At 41.3% G+C, this 21,082-nt stretch overlaps 2 protein-coding genes across 4 annotated transcripts in view; one reads left to right on the top strand and one right to left on the bottom strand.

Moving 5' to 3' along the window:
- UBAC2 (UBA domain containing 2) overlaps positions 1-21,082 on the top strand; it is a 273,789-nt gene that overhangs the window by 43,676 nt on the left and 209,031 nt on the right. For all 3 annotated transcript variants that reach the window (XM_073569527.1, XM_073569525.1, XM_073569526.1), the window contains exons 4-5: positions 1,404-1,523; positions 1,871-1,977. In XM_073569527.1, the coding sequence (XP_073425628.1) occupies positions 1,404-1,523; positions 1,871-1,977 (227 nt within the window). The remainder of the gene's footprint in view (positions 1-1,403; positions 1,524-1,870; positions 1,978-21,082) is intronic.
- On the bottom strand, positions 4,612-17,861 carry GPR18 (G protein-coupled receptor 18). Its single transcript, XM_073569528.1, has 2 exons — positions 17,662-17,861; positions 4,612-5,692 (listed from the first exon to the last, which is right to left on the bottom strand). The coding sequence occupies exon 2, from the start codon at positions 5,661-5,663 to the stop codon at positions 4,671-4,673; it is 993 nt and encodes a 330-aa protein (XP_073425629.1). The 5' UTR covers positions 5,664-5,692; positions 17,662-17,861; the 3' UTR covers positions 4,612-4,670.

Raw genomic sequence — 21,082 nt, 5'->3', positions numbered from 1 at the left:
CGTATCGTTGTCGGGATCGCTGGTGCGTCGCTAAGTGAAACGGGACCCTTACTAACTGTGTTGTAACGTAAGTTACCATGGAATGACCCAAATCAAATAGGTCTGAACACTATTGCACACTTGCTTATCTAGTGCTACAAGCTTGGCCTGTAATCATTGCTTTCATTTCCTCTTTTTATTCTTTTCGTGGTGATTCTCAGAAGCAAAATTGTAAGAAGGTTTTTCAGGATAGAAGTGTTTTTTATATAATTGATAATTGTGTAAATGCAAATCTAAGCACTAACCAGCATATAAATCGCATTAACAGTCCTGTAAAAAATGATAAAACATGTTGAGTAGCATAGTGTACATGGGGCAGTGGATTATGTTCTTGCACAACTTTACAGAACAACTGCTAGAAAAAAATATTCCTAATGCTTGAATCCTGTGACTATGTACGTAATATGCATGTATTTAAATATCTAGCGATTGCCAGGTTCTCCGGCTGTGTTGACCCTCACAGCGTGTTATGACTGGTATATGCTTTCCCAATGTAAGTCTGTGAAACTCCTATTGAAGTTATTGATTTACAGCTAAACCCGTCAACATTGTATCCCATATGCACTATACAGATGATTGCCTGTCGTGGTTAAGGATTTGGCATGTCTGATTTTGGACTCCTGACTCTTTTGTTCTCCCTGAAATACGCTGCCACCAATGTTGTCTGGCAGCAGCTTTTTCTTAGGGAACACAGGAGTGCTACTGTGCATAGGAGGAACGGCCGAGATAGCTGCTGGCAAAACGATCAGCCAACCGCTATCTACCAGGGTATGGGTGGGGTGTTAGACTCGTACGTAGCCAGTTTTATTATAATGGTTCTCTCTGCTTGGTAAGGTTTCACATTTTAAGATTGTCTAGTTTAACTTTACACCACCTATTAGTTGACTAACTTTGTGCCAAAATTTTGACATATGTCACTCATTAAACCATGCCACTCTTCTGGAAAGCCCTTGTCAGCGAATCTATACCCCCTTATTGGAAAGTCATGAAAGACTGTTTATTTATTTATTTTTTGCACGAATTAAGCCAGAATTATGGTTCTTCTAACTTAAAGAAAAAAGAAAAAAAATTCTCCCGATGTCCTATATATGACAAATGCCATGGGACCCATCACAGCTCACTTCTGTATTGATAACTGGGCATAGAGCCTCCGTTTATTTAAGCAGTCATAACCTTTCTGTTTTATGAATTTTGTAATAATTGTATTTTTCTATTGTGAAATCTGAATGTGATTTAAATCCTCACCTTCATGGTAAAATAATATCCCTACACGATGCTCTCATTTCCCAGTACATATTCCTAAAGTTACCACCTGGAGAACACCACTATACACAACAATTGTCAGCTGTTCGTTCATATTTCAGGTGTGGAAGCTGATCTCTGGGAGGATAGTGTGTCTAGATCTGAAGGACACCTTCTGTAGCAGTTTACTGATCTACAATTTTAGGACTTTAGAGAGAAGATTTGGCAGTCAGAAATTTACAGTAAGTCATTGTTTTCTAATCTTTACATAAGCAATATAACTTATCTATATCTTAATATTAAGTTGATCACTTTTATGTAGTTTGCATTTCATGGCCTAAAGCACCAAAGTGTTCTCCCGACCACTACTGGGTGAAACCGAGCCACCATGGCAAAATTGATAGAGCCCTTTGTTTCTGGTAGTGTAATAACTAGTTACTAGTGGGCGACGATTTGTCAGTCACGGAGTGGGTAGGTGTCACTGTATTTTAGTGCAGTGAAATGTCAGTTTTGACTCTTATTTTCCCCTCTTTGGATCAATTTGTTATTTTGTAGTAACTTAATTGTTGTGTGTTACTTTTTGTTGCAGTCATATTTGCTTGGGACATGGATACTTTCAGCACTTTTTGATATCCTGCTTGTTCAAGCTGTGGAAGTTGTGGCTGGTGTAACTCTTACTACTCTGCCTTCTGGATTGTAAGTTTTTGACTTTTTTCAATTAGAAGTGTTTCTGAGACCGACATGTGAGAACTTTGCATGGTAAAACAATTAGGCGTAACTTGAATTACGTTACAGTTGCTTATTTTCTTCTGTGCTAGAGCTCAACCACAAACTTTTAAACCTTTCAAATTCATCCAAAAGCTACATCGCAATACTTTCACTTTAACCTATTATGTAAAGGAAATCAGACTGTCATATGTTTGGGAAGTTCAAGGGAATCTGTCAGCAGGTTTTTGCTACCTCTTGTGAGCGCAGTCTGATGTAGGAAAGGAGACCTTATACGTGCGATCATGCTGCCGCACCCCAGCTGCTGAAGGTGATTTTTTTTTTTTTTCAATGGATATGATAATCAGTATGTAAACTAAGGGGGCAGGTCAGTGAGGGTTCAGTGACCTGTCATAAGCCCATACACCTGATTACCTAATCAGAGCACACAAAGACCCCCACAGGCTGCCCCGGAACACGAGCATATAATTAACTCTGAAAATAAAGATTAAACAAGACTGATTTAATCAACCAAGGTATCATTTTAATCAGTATGACGGCGCCGACCTGACGCTGCCTGTAAGTAACTGAGCACAATCCTGCTGACAGGTTCCCTTTCAGAAAAACATGTTTTTTTCTGAAATAAGGCTAGTTTCACACTAGTGTTCTCAGGCGCAGGGCCGCCGCAAAGCCCCGCCCCCGACCGCGCACAAAAACGTGCTGTGTTGCGTCAAAACGTGCAGTCAGCATACCCACCACTAAATATAGGGTACACTGATCGCATGCAGCATCATGAGATCAGAGAAGGAACTGACCGGAGGGGGCGCTGCCGGGGGTGGGGCTTAGTGGTGGCCCTGCGCCCAAGAACGCTAGTGTGAAACTAGCCTAAGACATCGAATCACTGATATCAAGGTATCATTTTATACAGCTTCCTATGACCTACATGCCCATATAGATGGCTTAAGAGGGTTATTGTTATTGATCTTACTGACAAATTTCTTTTAAAAGCCAAAACAGAACTTGAATAACTTATAGTATAAGATGAAGGGACAATTAGAGATTAAGAAATTGCTCTCTGAATCGTAAATTAGATTCAAATGCTAGCAGTCTTACTGTCAGGAACCTGACAGCGCCGGCGTACAGCCTCCGCTGAGCAGGGACTGACCCGCACTGTAGGGGGCCCGAGGACAGGAACAGCCGGAAAGTTCAGATGCACAGGACCTGAACGCTGAAGTTTTAGCAAGCAGGCACAGGACCTACAGTCATGTGACTGCAAGGGGGCGGGGCTTAGCATCCTGCTTTCAGAGATAGTAGGAAACTCAGAGTCGGCAAATCGGAGATCATACACAGTACGGGCAAACGAGGTACAGGAGGAATAAACAGACGGGAGGTCAGACAAAGCCAAAGGTCATACACAAGAGGACAGTGAGGTACCAAAGGGGTGAGCAGAGAGTAGTCAAGTCACAAGCAGAGATTCATACACGAGAGGGCGGTGCGGTACAAGAGGGGCAGGCAGAACTCGTAACAGGGATAGAACCGGATCACAACCAAACAAGCAACAAGTTATCAGGCACAAGGCACACGTACACAAGGGGTCAACTAACTCAGCCGAGGGCAGGAGTATAACTGACACCGGACCTAGGTCCAGTGAGCATTAAATAGCCTCCCTCTGTCAGAGAGGCAGAAACAATTAACCCCCTGTCTGACCAGGACGGGCCAAAGCGAAACCCCATCCTGGATCATGACACTTACCTTCTTGAACTTAAATTCCACTCCCTCACAAAACACATTCAATATGATCCCAAAACTCTTGAAGCTTGTATGACAATTAGGCCATGTTCACATGTTCAGTATTCATAAATCAAAATTATGAATAGAACAATCAGAGGAAAAGTATCATAGAAACACGTCACCACTTCTGAATCTATCACCTACTCCTGGTTTTCGGTTTACAGATACTGAGAAAAATACTGACCAAATACTGAACTTGTGAATGTGGTCTTATTGAGTGACCACACAGCGATGTGCATAAGCATATCGGGATATCATGCTTTTTTGCTCATTTCCTGCCACGTATGTCAGAATATGTTGCATATAGGGCAGTAAGGCAGGACACTTCTCACTTCTGTATATATCTCTTACCCAATCTTATGTTTTTGCCAGAGATATTTGCTAATTGCAGAGAAAAGCTTTGGAAAATTCACATTTCTTGCAGATGTGTTTATGTTGGTGGTCCGGATTACATTTTTTATTATTTTTATTCTTCCTCCCACTTTTATCAGCTACGTAGCTCTCATAAAGGTGATAATAAAGTTAATCTTACTCCCTGCCTCATCAGCGCTGCCCCTGGTCTTTGTTGACTTGGCAGCAGCACGTGACCGCTACAGCCAATCTCTGGGTACAGTGGTCACAACAAGGCAGACAGCACATGACTGTTGAGCCCAGTGATTGACTGTAGTGGTCCCATGCTACTTTTGATGGAGAGGCAACACTGTAGTGGCAAGGGGTGAGTAAGGCTCATTTTCATACTTTTATGCAGGGTAAGCCTGTAATTTCCTTTAGGAGGACCTCAACTTTATGCTATGTATGTATCCCTTTTAGAAAAAAAATCTAATATGCTTGGGGTAAAAGGAATCTATAATATACAGTGATTTATTTTTTGTACATGGTAAAGCATATACTGATCAGATCATTTCACTGTTGATGTTGCTCAGGGAGCGGATGCTGCCCGATCTCATGCTCTTCCTTCGCACACTGCGTAGATAGTTCCTATACCAAATAACACTGATGACTCGAGCCTGAAACTGCTTGGAGACTATGTAGTACAGGATCACATCCAGACAGGTGCTAAGGTTCATCAGGAAGGTGCACACCTTCACCAATGAGAGGTAGTATTTCTCCTGTTCCTGAATCATTGTTAGTAGAAAGCAGACATGAAAGGGCACAAAGCAGACCAGAACCTGCATGATCAGAGTCACTATGATACGGATTGACTTCTTCTTTGCTTTCGGCTTGAGTCGAGATGTTCTTCCACTGATTAGACTGTAGATTATGATACTATAGCACCCTATCATGATCAATAGAGGGATCAGGAAGAAGAATATCAGGCGAGCATAGTTCAAAATTTTGTTTTGCTTGAAGTGGATGACGTCAAACAGTTTTAAACAAGTGGTAAAATTATATTCTTTATCTGGGTCATTGTATACAAAAAGCAGAGGGGTTGTGGTTACAATGGTCATTATCCAAATCCCAAAACACGCCGCCATTGCTTTAGAAATGTTTTTGAGTTCTTTGATGTGCTTGGGCTGCACAATAGCCATGTATCGATCAGCACTTATAAAGGCAAGGAGCCACAGCGTGACACTCGGGTAAAAGACGGTGATGGCACCCATGATCCGACAGAAGATATCTCCAAAGTCCCAGGATTGTTTGGCATAGTATATTATACGGAAAGGAACAAACAAGAGAAACATTAAATCCAGCAGCGCCACGTTCATCATGTACACCGTCACAGTTGTTCTTTTTTTTGTCGTGCAGCTGAACACCCAAAGTGCGGTAATATTAACAAAGAGTCCGACAGGCAGCACAATGCTGTAATATACAAGTGCCGTAATTCCATATTCTTCAAACTGCCAGATATGCAGAGTAATGGCTTGGCTTTGATTTCCATTCTCCATTATTATCTCTCACAGATAAAACTTGGTCCCTAAAGGAACAGAGAGAGAGAGAAACATGATACGGATACCCATAAGCAGTGCAGCTGATTATCCATTGAAAGTCACAATTACACCTATTTTATTAATATGTGCAAGATATTAAAGAGCCTGTTAAATTGATTCACCATGTGTACCAGTTTTGGGGCACCAGCGTTAGAAGGGGAGGATATACTGTACTTTGGCTGATCGGAGCTAGCTCCAGCCTCTGCTTTTAGAGGTAGTCCTCTATGGATAGGAATCAGTTTCTGAGCCCACATCTTTCACCTGACATAGGACATACATGTACATCATTTGTCTGGAAGAGGTTAAGGACAAGCATGATAGCAAATATTGTGCGAACAAGAATAACTAATAAAACAAAAAAACGAAAAACAGGTTTTTCTGTTTTTTTTTTTTTGTAAAGGTACTGTCACACTTAGCAATGTACCAGCGATCCCGACCAGCGATATGACGCGGTCAGGATCGCTGGTACATCGCTAAGTGGTCGCTAGTGAGCTGCCACACAGGCAGATCTCACCAGCGACATCGCTGGGGACGGGGATCGCTACTTACCTGTCACACCAGGCGATCCTGCGTCCTCCCGCCCGGCTCCAGGCTCGTCACTCGTCTCTCCACAGGAAGTGCCGCAGGAAGCTGATGACGAGAAGCGGTCCAGGACGTTCTCATGCGATCAGCGATAACCAGCGGGGGGAGCCGGTCGTAGGTAAGTATCAGACACAGCGATGTCGCTAGCAATATCGCTATAACGTCACAAGTTATAGCGATATTGCTAGCGATATCGCTTAGTGTGACAGGCCCTTAACACTTTTTGGTGTAGCTGATGTTAAAGTCAAAACTGTTGCTAGTTTTGATTGTGAACCAGCAAATCTGTTAAAGGGAATCTGTCACCAGGTTTTTGCTATCTCACCTGAGTGCAGCATGATATAGGATCAGAGACCCTGATTCCAGCTATTTATTTTTTTACTGGCCTGCTTCCTGCAGTTTTGATGAAATTAATGTTTTCTCTGCTGCAGATCTACGAGAATTCTGAATGCTGAGTTGTGTATAAACTTGTCAACACCACTGATTGTCAGCTTTCTGTGTATACTGTGCACAGGCAGAAAGCTCCCAATCATTGTTGGAGGCTGGGTTATACAGAGCTCTTGAATTTGGAGGACTACATGGCCGCCGGTTTACTAGTCCTCTAGTCATAATCTCCTTCTGATAAAACAGTGATTTTATCAAAACAGGTTAGTTGGTAACAACATGGAGGCAGATTCCCTATAAAAAAAATCATCCTACTGGACCATCATTACGGACATTTAAGTTATTGTTGTACCTATTTCTTTGTTTAAAAAGCTAAAAAAAGGAATTATGTTAAAATCTGTAGGAAAGCCAGGTACGACTGGGTTAAATCCTACCACTGCAGGTTTTTATTAGATGTACCTGACTAGCTTTGACTAAAACCTGGACATGTGTTCAATTTGTGTCAATCTGCTGAGGATGCTGAGCAGATTGGCTTGGATTGGGGCTAGTGAGTGACCAACAAATATGAGCTGTATCTGGAAGGAAGAAAAGAACTCTGGCGTTGGCATTCTCAGCCACAAGATGAGAGGGAGAGGACTGTAATCTGTTTGGGTGAGCCCGCACTGACATATATGTGCTTGCTGGATGAATTGTTTATTTGCTGATACCTTTGTGCACAGAAAAGGATGTTTTATTTTGAACCCCTTGCAATTTTATGAAACTAATAAAACTACACGTGTTTGGACCAAATCGCATTGCCTGTGTGAACACTACCTACTGCTGAGTGTAAATCTCTTCATTTGGTGGAGGATGCGGGCATAGTCCCAAAGAGCATGGGTGATTACCATGTAAAGATTGAATGTCTTGGGTAATAGCAGCTATAGCATAGCAAACCCAGTCTGAAAGCATATAGGAGCTTGTTAAGCAGCTGGTCCAGGCCAATCTGCAGTTGCAGCAGCAGACCCAACAGGAAACTAACAAATTCCTGATCCAGCAGTATCAACAGTAGCAGCAGGAGTTAAAGCCAACCTGTCACCAGGTTTGTCCCATATGGGAAGGCCAGTACCATTCAGCCCCGATATACAGCATTCTAATATGCTTTATATCTGCCTCCAATCCGGCCTGCAAGACAAGAAAAAGAGCTTTGATTATACTCACCTGTGGGGCAGTAAGGTCAAATCGGTATTGCTGGTCTACTCCTTTGCTTTGTGTGGATGACACATCTTCAATCATCCACACACTGTCCCTGCCATTGCGCTCCTGACCAGGTCAGAGTAAAGTACTGAAATGTGCATGCGCGGGTTTCTGTGACCTTTCCCCGTCAAATATCCACTGCAGTACTTTGTTCTTCCCTCGACAGGGTAGAGAAAAGTACGCCTGCACATGAGCACGATGCCGGGGACACTGCGTGGATGATGTAGGACGCGTCATCCACACAAAGCAAGAAGGAGGGCTGCATCACAAGAAGGGACCTGACCAAGACAGTTATGCCCATCGGACCCGACCGCCCCGTAGTTGAATATTATAAAAGATCTTTTTCTTGTCTTGCAGACGGATTGGGAGCAGATATACGGCAATATAGAATGCTGTACATGAAGGCTTGTAGATACTGGCCTTATCTAATATGGGACAAAGTTGGCGATAGGTTCCCTTTAAAGCAGCAGCAACCATTTCTGCAGCAGATGGATCTCTTGACAGAATCTCTCCGGGCCAGGGATACCGCAGTTTCTGCTAGCTAAAGTGACAGTATCCGTGGGAGGAGTACAGGAAGGTTTGGCAGAAAATGACTGAGGAGGACGACGTTGAGGCTTTCCTGACTGTCTTTGAGAGCATGACAGACAGGGAGAATTGGATCCAGCTCTGTCATGCAGCAATTTTTTTTTTCTCGATCCAAGGAAAGAAAATCTGACTTTCAGTGCCCGTAGAATAACATTGGTCCTTGTGCGATCCAACGTTTTGTCAGATTGCTCTTGAACTGAAAATACGATCGTCTGCCAGTGCCCTAAAGATATTAAGTTTGTGAGTGTGGTGCATTACTTATTTTGTTTTTATAATATTACGTTATTTTATTTTGTATGCAGTTTGCCAAAATGGTATTCATGGGAGAATATACAGATTCCGAGCTGTCAAACAGAAGTGCAGAAATTTGAATTATATGACTCAAAAATTAAATCTACGGTATATATTTTACAGTCATTAATACATTTAATCAGAATGTATGCAGTGGGTACGGAAAGTGCTCAGACCCCTTTAATTTTTTCACTTTGTTTCATTTCAGCCATTTGGAAAATTCAAAAAAGTTCATATTTTTTTCTCATTAATGACTTAAATATGAGTGTCTGAGCAAAGGGTCTGGAATACTTATGACCATGTGATGTTTCAGTTTTTCTTTTGTAATCAATTTGCAAAAGTTTCTACCTTTCTGTTTTTTTTTCAGTCCAGATGGGGTGCAGGGTTGTACATTAATGAGAAAAAAATGAACTTTTTTGAATTTACCAAACGGCTGCAATGAAACAGAGTGAAAAATATAAAGGGGTCTGAATACTTTCTGTACCCACTGTAGGAATGGTGTTCGACCTGGATTCCTCCATCCTGCCTGGCTTATAAGAATCTCAACTCTATTAACCAAGTTCATAGAACAAAAAGTCAGCGATTTACATTCAGTTCTTTGAGCCAAAGCCAGAAGTGGAATCAAACCCCGCAATAGTACTTTCGATATGGTTTTCACAAATGAAAACGTTCAGAAAGCTGATGGGCAGACCAGCTCTATTGAGATGACACGGAGGATGCTTTAGATCTCCCTGATCGTCGCCTTACAATTATCATCTGAGATGTCATGTTGTTTTATAAACTAGATACAAAAATAACGTTATTTTTGTTACTTTCTGCCATGTTTTTTGCATGCTTTGACTTTCTGGAAACATTTGTGTCAAGAAATGTTTTAAACTCCAAACATTTTAATTACAGTAATCTGGTCACCACTGTAGTCCATAAAAGGACCGAAAGCCTGTTTCATTAATGGGATTTTTGTACAATGGAAACTTCCCTTTGCATGCTAGTCAGTGTTTACTGCCGTGTGATTATATCCATGCTGCAGTTTATACTTCTCTGATGGTTAATGCTCTAAATAATCTTTCATGGAGAAGTCCTCGGCGGCATTTAAGGCCACAACCACATGTAAACCAGTTTTACTTCAAACAGAATCACTGACTAATTGCATCTTCTAAGACTAAGTGCCTACGATTGTCCGTGCCTTCAGTCTTTTCCTGTTTGTCACTTGCAGCTTGGTATCTCTTCGTTTTCTCACTGAATTTGGGATCCAAAATCTTGATGCAAATTATGCTATTGGCATTGTATTATTCTTATTATTTATTATTCTAGCGCCATTTATTCCATGGCGCTTTACATGTGAGAAGGGGTATACAGAATAAAAACGAGTACAATAATCTTGAACAAAACAAGTCACCGACTGGAACAGGAGGAGAGAGGACCCTGCCCGCGAGGGTCTACAAGGAATGGGTGAGGATACAGTAGGTGAGGGCAGAGCTGGTCGTGGAGGGTTACTGCAGGTTTTAAGCTTGTATTCTTGATCTCATTGCGTCAGCTCACTACCTTTTCAAGTCCTAATTGACCTGCCACTTTCCATTTGGATGTGAAAATGCAGTGATTATTCACACTGGGATCGCGAAGGCTACTATTGCCAATGGCTGCTATGGCAGCTGGAGGCTTAAAGGGACTCTGTCAGCACAGAATAACTGTTTAAACGTAGTCCTGCCGCTCAGTGCACTAAGGCGTGGCCAATCAATGATGTGCACCTTCCCACCTGCTGGCTTTCCTTCTATCTCCATCACCCTTTCCTTTACTGACAGTTCTGGCTTCATAGATCCAGGGATGGGTGGATATAGATGGAAAATAAGCAGGTAGAAAGATGTATTTAAATGTTTGGCATCTCCCTGATGCACTGAGTGCCTGTGCTTGGTTTGAACAGTCGTCCCGTGCTGACAGAATCCCCTTAAGGCCGGGATCACACATGTGAGGAATATGGCCGAGTCTCGCATGTTAATACCCGGCGCTGCCGCTGGCACTTAGGAGCGGACCGTGTGGCTACCTGTATTGCTATGTGGCTGCACGCTCCGATCCTAGTGCTGGCGGCAGTGCCGGTTATTAACATGCGAGACTCGGCCGTATTCCTCACATGTGTGATCCCGGCCTAACAACGACTTCAGGGCAGCCATAAAGCAATGCATAACAGAGTAGTGACATGGTATATTTTGCTTCCTGTCTGTATAAATACTGAAGGGCATGGTAATGCTCTGTAGTATATGAGTAGTGCAGAGTATTTTTCATGCAATCAAAGAATTGCGTGGTTAAGTCCATTATGGGACATAAAAATATTGTAAAAAGATATACATTTTTGTTCCGTGCATGTTAGGGCTCAGTCACACGAGCATTTAAGACGGCTGAGTGCTATCCAATGTTTGACGGATAGCACTCATCCCCATGTTATACTATAGGGCAGTGCCGACTAGTGCTTTTTTTTTTATATTTAAATTTGAGTTCATCTGATAATTGGACCATACGTGTCTATATAAGTCAACGGGTGGGTGTGAAACATCAGACTGCACTCGGATGTTATCTGAGTGCAGCTGGACATCTGTAGACTCAGACAACGGGGAAGACGGCAAAATAAAGTTCTTTGTATTTTCCACATCTGTCCTCTGATTCTCATGCGAAAGAGTCTGGCCACACTAAGATAACTCTCGGCTGAGTTTGAGACGAGTGTCATTAGCATAATCGGCCGATTCTCTAGCATGAGAAAATCTAAGGCTGGCTGACCGTAGCCTAAGAAGTACTTTCCTCCACCATAGTAACCGTCAGTTTCTCCTCTCCTGAAACACTATGGAATGAATGTGGAGCAGGAGTACTGGAGAGGGGACTAAACCCTCTGACATTGTCATATTCAGCCTGTACTGAGCGGAGTATGGATGGAACAGAGCAACACACATCTACTGGAGTAAAAGAAAGGGAAATGAGCAGCATCAAAGAGGCAGAACTAGGTAATATGTTATAAAGTAGCTTGTAATTAGAGCCTCAGTTTTATTTAAGTAAAATCTAAATGACAGTTCTCTAAGTGCTTACTAAGAAACTAACGCCCCAAAAAGTCACATTGTGTGTCAGCACATCCAAATATGTGACAATAAAAATATATCATTATTTATCCAGCCCGGTGATGACAAAACAAAAATAAAAAAAACAAACATAAGAGTTGCCATTTTTGTTCCTTTTGCTTCACGTAAAATGAAATTTGTGGATCTCAGAATATGATGCAAAAAAAAAATGTACAAAAGAAGAAAAACATATAAAAAAGTGTATAAATTATAAAACACTGCCATCATATTGACCTTTACTATCATACTATATCTTCTTTATCCTGCATAGAGAAAAAAAATGAATGCAAAATTCCAGTTTTGTGTTCATTCCCCTATAAAAAAAAGACAAAAAAAACCTAACTTAATGTGGTATTCTCATTATCATACTGTCCTACAGAGAAAAGTGGCATTTACCTTATTCTAAGTGGTAAGTGGAGTTAAAAAATTGTAATTGAAAGTGGTAGAAATATCATACAGTGCCTTTAAAACGTTTTCCACATTTTGTCGTGTTACACCCACAAACTTAAAGCATCAAAATTTGTATCCTCTTAATATATTCCAAACATCATATTATATAGCACTATGTACTTACAATTGCTCATTTTACCCTTCTATACAGTTAATTCTTCTTTTCTCTGCTCTATATAGAATTATGACATATCTTTTCCCTGCATTTACTATTCCCCTCTTCAACTCCTGACCCAGCTGCTCCCTCTTTTCCCCTTCCCGAAACTTTTGCAGTGACTTATGACTCATACAGGGAACATTGATCTCCTGTTTCAACATAGAACTTAGAAGGATTCAGCTAGTTTGTTTTTAATCATGTGATGTCATAGACCTAACGAAAAACAGAAGAATTATTATTTTTTATAATTAAAGCTCCATTTTTTCCATGTCGCTTTACATGTGAGGAGGGGTATAACAAAAGTACAGTAATCTTAAACAGTACAAGTCACGACTGGTACAGAAGATGAGAGGACCCTGCCCACGAGGGCTTACAAACTACAAGAATTAGCTGGGTAGAAGGGAAATGAGCAATTGTAAGTACACAGTGCCATATAATATTATGACTGCAACATATTAAGAGGATGCAAATTCTGATTGGCAGTGCTTCTTTAAGAGTATTTTATTAGGATTTTATATGATGCACCTACACAAAATAGCAAGTATTTGTAAAGTGTAATGGAAATGATACATGGTTTTCAAATTATTATAAAAATATAAAGCTGAAAATTGTGACGTGCATTTGTAATTCAGACCCCTGTAGTCCGATGTCCCTAAATGAAATCCTGAGTGACGATTTGCCTCAAGAAATCACATAATTAGTAATTTGAATCCACTTGTGTATTATTATTCTCAGTGTAACTACAGCTGTTCTGTGAAGTCCTCAAAGGTTTGTTTGAGAAAATTAGGGATCAAACTGCACCGTGAAAACCAAGAAATACATTAGACAAGTCAGGAATAAAGTTGTGAAGAAGGGTAAAGCAGGGTTAGGTTATAACAAAAAAGAATAGCCCAAGCTCTGAACATCTCACGTAGGACTGATCCAAAAATGGAAGGAGTATGGCGCAGTAGCCAATATACTAAAGGCCCCGTCACACTAAGCGACTTACCAGCGATCCCGACACCGATATCAAGGTGTCAGGATTGCTGGTAAGTCGCTATGTGATCGCTGGTGAGCTGTCACACAGACAGCTTCACCAGCGATCAGCACAGTGATGCCGAGCGTGCAGCATCGCTGGCCATCGCTGTAAAAAATAATAAAAAATATAGTTATTCTCACCTTCCGACGTCCTGTTCAGCCATCCGGCCTCTCTCCACGCTCCGGTCCCAGTGATCCTTTGCATGAATGACCGCGAGACTTTGTTATCCCTCGAGACCGTGACATCTCACGGTCATTCATGCAAAGGATCACTGGGGCCGGAGCGTAGAGAGAGGCAAGATGATTGATCAGGATGTCGGAAGGTGAGAATAACTATATTTTTTATTTTTTTTATTATTTTTTACAGCTGATCGCTGGTCTCCCGCCTGTCACACACAGCGATGCGTGCTGGCCAGCGGGAGACCAGCGACCAAAGAAATATCCAGAGGTTTCTTCCAGCGATCAGCGATACCGGCAGGGGGGCCGCTCGCTGATCGCTGTCACACACAGCGATCTGGCTGGTGAGATCGCTGTTACGTCACAAAAGTTGTGACTCAGCAGCGATCTCGCTACCGAGATCGCTTAGTGAGACGGGGCCTTAAGACATGGTCGTTCACCTAATCTGACATTCCAAAGGAGTGCACTAATTAGAGAAGCAGCTGGAGAGGTCCATGGTCACTCTGGAGGAGCTGCAGAGATCCATAGCTCTGGTGGGAGAATCTGTACACAGGACAGCGATCATTTGTATGCACCACAAATCTGGCCTTCATGGAAGAGTGACAAAATGAAAGCCATTTTAGAAGCAATAAAGCTTTGTCGTGGACACAGCTTGCATGTGGAAAAACGTGCTCTGGTGACTTAAAACCAAAGTAGAACTTTTTGGGCAAAATCGAAAAACCCTATGTGTGGCTGAAAACTAACACTGCACTTCATCCTGAAAAACCATCCCCACCAACAAACATGGTGCCAGTGTCATGCTGTGGAGATGCTTTTCTTCATCAGGGACAGGGAAGCTGGTCATAGTGGATGGAAATATGGATGGAGCTAAATACAGGGCAATCCTGGAAGAAAACCTGTTAGAGGCTGCAAAAGACTTGAGAATGGGACGTAGGTTCATCTTCAAGTAGCACAACGACCCTAAACATAATGCCAGAGCTACAATGGAAAGGTTTAGATCAGTAGCCCCCAACCTTTATGAACTGGAGTGCCACATTCAGCTCTGAGAGCGGGTCACAATCCACATCCATCTGCTGCCCCACTCACAGTAGTGACAACCAGAGCCCATTTAACCGGTATAATGACATCCAAAGCTTTTCCTCTGAAATCACACCAAGGCAGTATGCCAAGCTCCAGGGTTTCCTATCTTACCCCAATTCAGATCTGCTCTTCTGTGCAGGGCTACACACAAAATTCACCATCTAGAAATCTACCTTTAATAGCTGTTTGCTACACCTGATCCGAATGCATCAAGCTGACAGCCTGCCACGAGTCACACATCACGGGCTCGCGATCCACATGTGGCTCTCAAGTTCAGGTTGGGTTCCCCCCGGTTTAGATCAAAACCTATTCATTAATGATGAGTGAACATGCTTGTATAACATCGAGTGTTTAGGACTTGCTCAGATGATGTGTTTGAGTCCCTGTGGCTGCATGCTTGCCACTGTTTGTTAATCAATCCCCGCATGTGTTGCGGCTGTCTAACAGTTGCAAAACATGCACCTGCAGTGACTCAAGCATATTATCCAAGCAAGCCCAAAATACTCGAATAACAAAATAATTTGCAGCAGTAATTGCAAGTAAGGGTTCATACTCACATGCAAGAAACTTGGACGAGTCTCGCACGGCCATACCCGGCACTGCCACAGGCACTCGGATGGAGCGTTTAGCTAAATGCTCCGATCCGAGTGCAGGCGGCAGTACCGGGTATTGACGTGCGAGACTCGTCCGAGTTTCTCACGTGTGTATGAGCCCTTACTTGCAATTACTGTTGCAAATTATCTTATGTTATTCGAGTATTTTTGGCTTGCTTGGATAATATGCTTGAGTCACTGCAGGTGCATGTTTTGCAACTGTTAGACAGCCGCAACACATGCGGGGATTGATTATCAAACAGTGGCAAGCATGCAGCCACAGGGACTCAAACATTTTCAGATTTATATTTTTAAAATGATTTAAAAACGTGTCATTTACACTTCATGAATACTTGCTACTTAGTGTCGATATATCACATAAAGGCCCAATAAAATAAGATTTAGGCTTGTGGGTGTAATGTTAAAAATGTGGAAAAGTTTATGGGGTATGAATACTTTTACAAGGCACTCTGTACCCCACAATGGGATCTATGGCAACTGTATTTTATCATGTTATCATGTAAGAAGTAAGCCCTGATACAGCTCATTTGCTAGAAAAATGTCAAATTTATGAGTCTCAGAATATAACAACATAAAAAGAAATGATTTTTTTTTTATTTCAAACAGTATTCATTCTATAAAAGTCATAAAACATAAATAAAACTACGTAAATTTGGTAATTGTAGAGCATATAAAAAGCAAAAAATATTAAATATAAAAAAAAATCAGAATTTGACTTTTGTTATTTTTTCCCATAAAGGCTTAACAAAAGTTTGGTATTAGATTGTATTTATACCAATGATGCAAATAACAAACCGTGATTTACTCACCGTCCCAGGTCCACCACTGGGTCTCCGCTGCTCTTAGGGTTTGTTATTGATTGCAGCACTGATGTCACATAGACAGTGCGGAAGGTGTAAAGCTGAGACTAAAATAGCTATCAAAAACACCCAAGATGCCAAATTCCTGAGCTGGCCAAGGAAGTTCACACTGCCACTGCCCAGGCGGCTACTCTTACTGAATTTCATTGAAACAAACATATGGATCAAGGTGCCAGTGTCCTCATCCCTTCATTAATGGCACTCTTGAACTACACTTCCCAACATTACTTGTTTACATATCAACTAAACCCATAAAACTTTGCGGTTATCATTTTTTGTGAAGGCTCTGCTCTTAGGCTGTGTACCCACGTAAGCGTTTTTTCGCCTTTTTTAAGTGTTTTTCCTGGCAAAAACGCTTCAGAAACGCATACAAGAATCATCCCATTCTTTTTATTAAATTCCGCAATTTTTGTGCACATGATGCGTTTTTTTCTGCGGAAAAAGCATTGCAGAAACAATGCAGCATGTTTATTAATTTTGCAGAAGAATCCGCATTTCTAACTATATTCTATGAGCAGGAGGATGCTCCTATAAAAAACGCATAAAAAATGCGCTTTTTCCTGGGAAGGAGTCCGTTTTTTTCTGCGTACGTGGGTACATAGCTTTAGTCACTGATGGGAGTGGATGCACATATATGAGGGAACCTGTTATTGCATGCGCCTTGTATACTCTACTTGGAAATGCTGTGTCATTTCTGAGAAAACATACTTTAATAAACCGTCCTGGGATGAGGTGACTAGGATGATTAGTCCAGGGCAGGTCACCTGTGCGTTAGAGAGACCTTACAGACTAGAGGAGTGGGGTGAGGAGAAGTCTTGGATTAGTCATCCAAGTCCCAAACTGACTTTTCTAAGTGTGTTGTCTTTGTAACACCATAGTGGAGACATTTTGATTCACGCTGCCCGTGGCTTGGGCAGCATGAATCAGATTACAGTTTCCGTATGATTATGTACCTGAATATTTTTCATCAGTGACTAAGAGTACTAATACACCTAGAAATGGCTGATGGTTTTGTCTTTCTGATGGCCATAACCATTGATGCAATAAGTGACAATGGTGGACCTGTATCCTTATGCATGTCCTTTGTACAGCATAGGCTAAATGTTATTTAGTGGAAAGCACCATATCTCTGTGGCCTCTACTACAATCATAAGATCCTATACCCTGTGATTTTGAGAGCAAAGTGCTCCTGAAACGCTCCATACAAAGCCATGTTGGCTTTTCTATACATACAGATATGTGTAAGGTGACAGTATGATCTCTGTTTAAGGATTCAGCTGTGGAGTCTATCAGAATATCTGAACAATCTTTGTGCTGAACCAGTTTGAAATTTCCATTCAATAATTACAGGAGAAAGGGTTAAGAATTCAGTAACTGCAATCTGTTCCCTATTAGCTTGCATTTCTAAAAAGACTGGCCATTGGCACTTACCCATCAGATCATAGTGACTATAGTGCTCCGTGTTCTCTGTGCAGATGCTCTCGAGAATGCGACTTCCTCTTGCTGACTACTAAGGGACTTGTCGTCAGGAAATGAAAGCAAAGTGTGAATCAGATGTGAAGTTGTCTGAAACACTGGGCAGAAAAGTATCCTCCCCCAAGACTTCACAGAAATCAGCCTCTTAGTTGCCCTTATTTGTAAGATGCCAGAACTCATAGTGGGCGAGGGTTATGTGCCTGGACCAAAATACCATCTACTGTAGTCTGCTTTATTAAGCCTTCCGTAAAATCACACAAGGCAAAATAGTAAGTCTTAGAGAACGGAACCTGCGTAAGTCGTGAATCCACCTTAGTGGTTGTACGCTACAGTGAGGATGTAGAACAGTTCCTGTCATACAGTAGCTGGAATGTGAAAAAAGCAATAAGTTCAGACACTGTCTGTGTCTTAAGAAACCTCATTATTGATTGCTTGGAAAGTTGACCATTTATAGTTTATAACATGTTAGGTGAAAGTGTTTGCTTCCAGTTTTGTTAGTGCAATGTCTACAAGCCTTTCCAGAAGTGTTAGAAGATGAGAATGATTTAGGCATCTATTTTGTTTGTGTTGGATGTTTGCCTTCAGCAGGCTCTTCACTGGAAAACACTGTGAGGCTGTGTCCCACTAGGGTGACCGGATCTCATATGGGGGGGAAAAAATGTCAGAATCTTGTTCGTCTGGACCCCACAAAACGATTCCCCTTTCCAGATATTGAGAGAGCCAAAATTTGAGCTCGATCAAACGACGTTAACCCGTGCCGCTCGTCGCTCAAAGTTTGAAAAAATCCAAATTGAGGTATTTTAAGATTTAGGTATTTTGCATAGTCTGTTAGACTATAAAGAATGTGACAACAACATTGCAGAAATAGCCCTGACCAAATTTTCGAACCATTTGTGGTATTTGAATGCAGAGTTGGTGGGATTATTGTTTTTTGATCCCACCATTACAGACAATGAAAAGTTGTTAATGGCTAATAAATTGCTCAGTAGCACAGATGAACCATCAGAGCACGCTAACCTACATGAGTTGATAATTTTACATAGTTATCCAATCTATTCTAGAGCTTTTGTTAAAGTAGTTTTTGAAACATCAGAATATAATGCTCGGCATTTGCTTACAACTTGCAGGACATATTGCTTTTGTTCTTCATCTTTTGTCAGAAGGTCGTTAAAGTCGGTTACTTCCTACCTCTTTTAATTTTTCTTTCCTAACTTTTGGACTTACAACCCTAGCTTGGATTGTGTGCCCCTCCACTCTTCCTCCAGACTCTGGGACCTTGATTTCCAAGGTCTGGCATGAAGTATCCACAATCGATGGTTTCGGGACAAAACACTCAGTGTGTGGGGGGGTTGAACCCGAATCGTAACACTGACTTCCTGGCCGTGCCCGAACAGTAGGTTTTCGGTATGGACGCCGAACTTTACTGTCGGGTTCACCCATCTCTACCCATTATACATATATAATGTAATTGATTATAAATATTTTATTTTTTTTAATGCTTATTTTTTTTTTTATTATCATTTACATTAAATATTTTAATGGGTCATTTTTCTGCATGCAGTAAATGTATCATCTGTCTTGTTTTTTTCCAAATATTGTCTTATGTAGTTTCTGGGATATAGAAAATATATACATTTTTTTTTTGTAGGGAGACTGAGTACAACGAATGTAAAAAATATCCAACAATCCTATTTACTGTACAAGTGTTAAAAATAATTTTTCCATGTTGATTTTCAGCTATTCAGTTTAGTGTAATTTTTTGTTTCATTGCTTTTGTCTATTTTGACTTATTGGATCTATTTGTCTCTTGAATGGATTGATGTTCTTTTTTTTTTTTTGCTTTTATCATATTTTTGTCATACTTTTTTTTTTTTTTTACACGTATTATTGCTCAGCTATTATGAACACCTATGTGTTTTCACATAAAGTATTCTATAGACTATGTTGCACCATTTCATAGGAAGCAATTTTTTGAGCCAGGAATTTGAATTACTATGCTTCATGTGATTGCAATTTATTTATGAACGGCTCGATCCTTGAAATGGTTGTAACACGGTGAATGTTTTCATTTGTGTTATCCCTGAAAAAGGACTGAGTCACAGTCTGAAATACATAGGAAAGTCTGATGTTATACTTTAGGGTGAGTGCACACGGTGCGGATTGTGCTGCGGATTTTTCCACGCGGATTAGCTGGTAAATCCGCAGGTAAAACGACCTGCGTTTTACTTGCGGATTTGCCTGTGTTTTTCCCCTGCGTTTTGACACCTGTACAATAGAACAGGTGTCAAACCGTAGCAGAATCCGCAGAAAGAATTGACATGCTGCGGATTTAAAACCGCAGCAAATCCACGTGGAAAAATCCGCAGCATGTGCACTGCGGTTTTGAAAACCCATTGATTAACACTGTAATGTACATTGCTTGCGGATCCGCAGTAGAATCCGCAGCGTGTGCACATACCCTTACAGTGAGGACAAAATTATAAATAAAGGAAAAAAATATTCCCCAAAGATATTCGATGATCTCTTGGGGATCTATATATATTGAAAAGGAGAGAACATGGCAAGCAGGGAGCATGGAGATCAGCCCTTAAAATGGACATCATCACCCTTCAAGTGCTTTACCAGAGTTAACACAAAGTGAAATAAAAAAATTACAATTTTATTTTTCCCCTAAAATTTTGCTTTAGTCTCATTTTTTTTTTAAAAATTTCATTAGAGGTAATAGAAAATGGACCACACAATTTATTATGCAATTTCTCCTGTTGTGAGTTCATTTTCCCCTTCACTACTGAGGCCCGAGGAACTCCCTCTTCTGGTGAAGAAAGGTAGTGAGCCTGATTGTCAAACACCTGGGGCTGATGATGATGACTGGCTGAGTGGAGTTAATGACTGGATATAAGGCTGCCGACGCCCTTCTGGCCTGCGGGTGATTTCTCTGTGGACTTCTAGGAAACCAGTCTGATTCCTGCTCATCTAAAGCTAAGATTTCTGCTTTGCCTTTTTGCATTAGTGTTTTGTTTTCCTTGCTTTTCTGGATTCTGCCATTCCCTGCTGGGGTGAGCTGAATCTCCTTTTGCCTGTTGCTCTGTCTTCAGAATATTCCTGAGTACTGACATAGCTTTTTTGAAGCCTAGCGTCTTCAGGGCCTTTTTTACTGTCAGTTTGTTGGCTCTTATTTTCATAGGGGTTTTCACGGATTGCAGACAGCAGCCTTCCTGTCCTTTCCTATCTAAGCTAGCGTGGGCCCCATCTTTGCTCAGTCTATTTTTCTGTCTGTGTTTTGTTCTTTCTTCTTGCTTCACCATCATTATATGTGGGGGGCTGCCTTTTACTTTGGGGTCTGCTCTGGGGCAGTTTAGATTTCCCTTTCTGTCTT

The sequence above is a fragment of the Dendrobates tinctorius genome, unplaced genomic scaffold, assembly GCF_039654945.1.
Source record: "Dendrobates tinctorius isolate UK_male_01 unplaced genomic scaffold, ASM3965494v1 ptg000026l, whole genome shotgun sequence".
Lineage (NCBI taxonomy): Eukaryota > Metazoa > Chordata > Amphibia > Anura > Dendrobatidae > Dendrobates > Dendrobates tinctorius.
This window is presented reverse-complemented; position numbering and strand designations above follow the sequence as displayed.

What these genes read in the sequence shown, in the direction of transcription:
- GPR18 (XM_073569528.1), bottom strand. Translation starts at nt 5,663, where the DNA reads ATGGAGAATGGAAATCAAAGCCAAGCCATTACTCTGCATATCTGGCAG.